The sequence below is a fragment of the Saprolegnia parasitica genome, assembly GCF_000151545.1.
Source record: "Saprolegnia parasitica CBS 223.65 unplaced genomic scaffold supercont2.889, whole genome shotgun sequence".
NCBI lineage: Eukaryota > Oomycota > Saprolegniomycetes > Saprolegniales > Saprolegniaceae > Saprolegnia > Saprolegnia parasitica.
In genome coordinates this window covers 1-2,956 of record NW_012157283.1, presented here as the reverse complement: position 1 = coordinate 2,956, position 2,956 = coordinate 1, and the positions used below count along the sequence as shown (strand labels likewise).

The 2,956-nt window shown below is 52.7% G+C and overlaps 1 protein-coding gene across 1 annotated transcript; it reads left to right on the top strand.

Annotated features, from left to right (window-relative positions):
* Positions 1–52: 52 nt before the first annotated feature.
* Positions 53–2,933, top strand: SPRG_17972 (hypothetical protein; the record flags this gene model as incomplete). The annotated part of the gene is made up of 18 exons (XM_012357391.1): positions 53–138; positions 187–246; positions 319–462; positions 518–593; positions 644–695; positions 747–866; positions 909–1,036; positions 1,080–1,178; positions 1,227–1,386; positions 1,441–1,567; positions 1,611–1,711; positions 1,759–1,844; positions 1,893–1,974; positions 2,018–2,219; positions 2,265–2,458; positions 2,511–2,576; positions 2,633–2,764; positions 2,809–2,933. Coding segments are annotated over 18 exons (2,040 nt in total), but the record flags the coding sequence as incomplete, so codon positions are not given.
* Positions 2,934–2,956: the final 23 nt, after the last annotated feature.

Sequence of the window (2,956 nt, the reverse complement as noted above, 5' to 3'; positions counted from 1 at the left end):
AACAAGTACACGTGCCACTTCCATGGATTTTTTCATGGTAACCACGCTGTAGTCACCTCACCAAGCTCGATCTATCCTGGAACGTTCTGCGTCTCAACAGCGCGATCCAACTTGGCCGGGCGATTGGCCACAATTATGGTACCTCTCGAGTCCCGAATCGGCGAGGTCTTTGATCGTTCGGAGAAGGGCTAAAAGAACTCAACCTGAGCTACAATGCGTTTGGGAACCTCGGCGCCCAAGCCATCGGTACGGTGCTCGATGCACCAACCATATGTCTATCGATCGACACTAACATGCTATGGCTACATAATGTCGTAGGCTGCGCGCTCCAAGAAAACTTCACGCTCGAGAAGCTCGACTTGTCTCAAAACAACATTCCTAGCAAGGCAGCATTTGTGATTGCCCAAGCCCTCCACATCAACAGCACGTTGACGCAACTTTGCATGGACGGGAATCCTCTTGGTATAGTTTTACACAAGTAGTGTTCAACGTCCGCATGGAAACGACGCCATACTAGGCCGCATTGGGGGACGCACGCTTCTGCAGGCCATCTCGAGTGCCAGTGACAAAGTCCTCTCGGTCTCTGTCGTCGGGTGCGCTTGAATCACGCAACACAATCCTCCTCATCGGGTGCACACGCCAGGTGCAATTTTGACATTGACGACTCGAGTCTCTTTGACCCGCAAGACGCGACAGTACGCAGTGACCAACCCCATGAACACATTGGCATTGCATGTGAACGCTAGGGAAAGTACGACTTGGACATGGCCGAGCCGTACGATCGCGCGATCGCTTGCGAGCTCTTGCGATTTGCCAACTCGAAGAAAGGTTGTCGTTTCCTGTCCTTTCTGCACCAAGTGGACAAGGTTGTCGGTATCGTTCCGAGCGCATTTTCCATGTGGGAGTAGACCACGCGCGATCTCAAGGTCGAGTACCAAGAAGTCGGGCGCGCGCGCGCACAGCTCATTCGACGGTCTTCGTCCCACATGGTGCTTCGTGGCAAGGTGCCCCAAGACAAGCTGGAAAAGCTCTTTCGGTGCGTCACCGACACTTAGTTGGAATGCGATGGACGCGAGTAGGACCCTTGACGCGGATAATTCTGGCAACATTGAAGCCACGGAGCTCGAGCGTGGCATGGCCACCTTGGGCGTTCGCTTGCAGCCGGGGGAGGCCGCCCGGTATTCTATGTTTGTGTATGAGACACGGCTCACAAAGCGCTCGCCTAGTCTCGTAACGCGCTATGATGTGGACGGCACGGGCACGATGGAATTTCCGGAATTCGTCGATCTCATGTCGCAATATTACTTTGACGACAAGCCGACGATGGAGTGGATCGACACGACGTCGGGTTTACCCCTCGCAATTCCCAAGGACGGTCGGCTCAAGGTACATACAGACTGCGCTTTTCACGACTCATTTCTTATTTTTCGGTGCACGCAGATCGACTTTATCGATCTGCACATCCCGTCCGAGGCCGACGAAGCCGAGTCCAAGCTCGGTGTCCAGCAGCTCATTGAAAACATCAAAGCCGACCCGAACCAAGTGAATTTGATCAAATTGGCCAAAAGTATCCAATGCTTCAAGTTGATATATTGAAACAATGGTGCTAGATGGCCTGCACGTGCGTCAGAACGAAGGTCAAATGCTTCTGGACACGCTCGTGTCCAAAATGGACATTGTCCAAGCCCTCGCGCTCATCCTTCCCCACGTCGTATGACGCTTCATCGTCTGCTTCTTTTTGCTTTCAACTCCAAGTAGGTCGATCCCAACCATGCGTGCCCACTGATCGAATCCAATGTGAATGCGGCCCAGCGCTTGCGGCTGCAGACCGTACTCAAAGACATGTGCGTCGACGTTTTGATCACAAAAAATGGTTGAGATAGCTGAATTAGGTACGGCCCCGTCGTGGGCTTGGCCACGGGCCATTACTCGCTCGACCTCGCCGACGACATTGATCGCGCCACGTTTCGAAAAGTATTTTTTGCCATTTTTCAAAATGTAAAATTGTGTGGTGTAGGTCATGGAGATCAACAACAAAATCATGTATTACCGGCGCACCAACAACTTCAAGGACACGAGTCAGCACGAGAACCACATGGGGTTCCGCAACGAAATCTACAACAACAAAAAGATCGAGATCACGTCGACGTTTTGTGACAAGTTGCCCAAATTCGGCACGCTCGACTTTGATTTTGTCCAGTTGTCGCGCCCCAAGTCGGGTACACGACCCGATAAACATACTCTGGTTTAGTTACACGATCTAGGAATTCTACCCATGTCGGAAAACCGCTTTCAACAGCTCATCACAAAGCTGTGTTTGGATGCACTGGACAACGCAACACCCGAAAAGCGCCGTCGGCAACCCACTCCCGCGACAATCAGTCGCCGGCTCAGTCCGCTTGCGTATGATTTTCTGCTCGAGCTGCAGTCGGACAATGTCCGCGTCTCGGACCTCTACGTACACGTGTTTTTTGTTGCTTTTCAAAAAACCAAAAGTGCACGATCCATAGTCGCGCGATGTGTCGACGCCACTTGTGATTCCTGGCGCGGTCGTGTCACCGGAAGCGCCAAGCCAGGTACGTTGCAAACCGAGCGACCGAGACAACTGGTGTTTGATATTTTTCGGGAGTAGATTAGCTTTACAGGTCGTCGACTGCTCATGGAGCTCCAAGCACTCTTTTGCACGCGGTGGGTCACGACGAGCCAAGTCCGCTTCATCCTCGAGCGCTGGCCAATGGATTTCGGCACGACGCGCGTCGATGCTGTACGCCTTCGCACACGGTGAAGGGTGTGTCAATATGGGCGTAGGCGCTGACCCTCTTTGATCGAACGCTGGATTTGTACAATTATGTCCAAGTGTTGTGGACGCTCTCGGATTCGGAAGTGGCCCAGCTCATCTTTCGTCTCGGGTGGCTCAACCTCTGGAGCCCGCTGTACCCGGACATATATTTTGGTA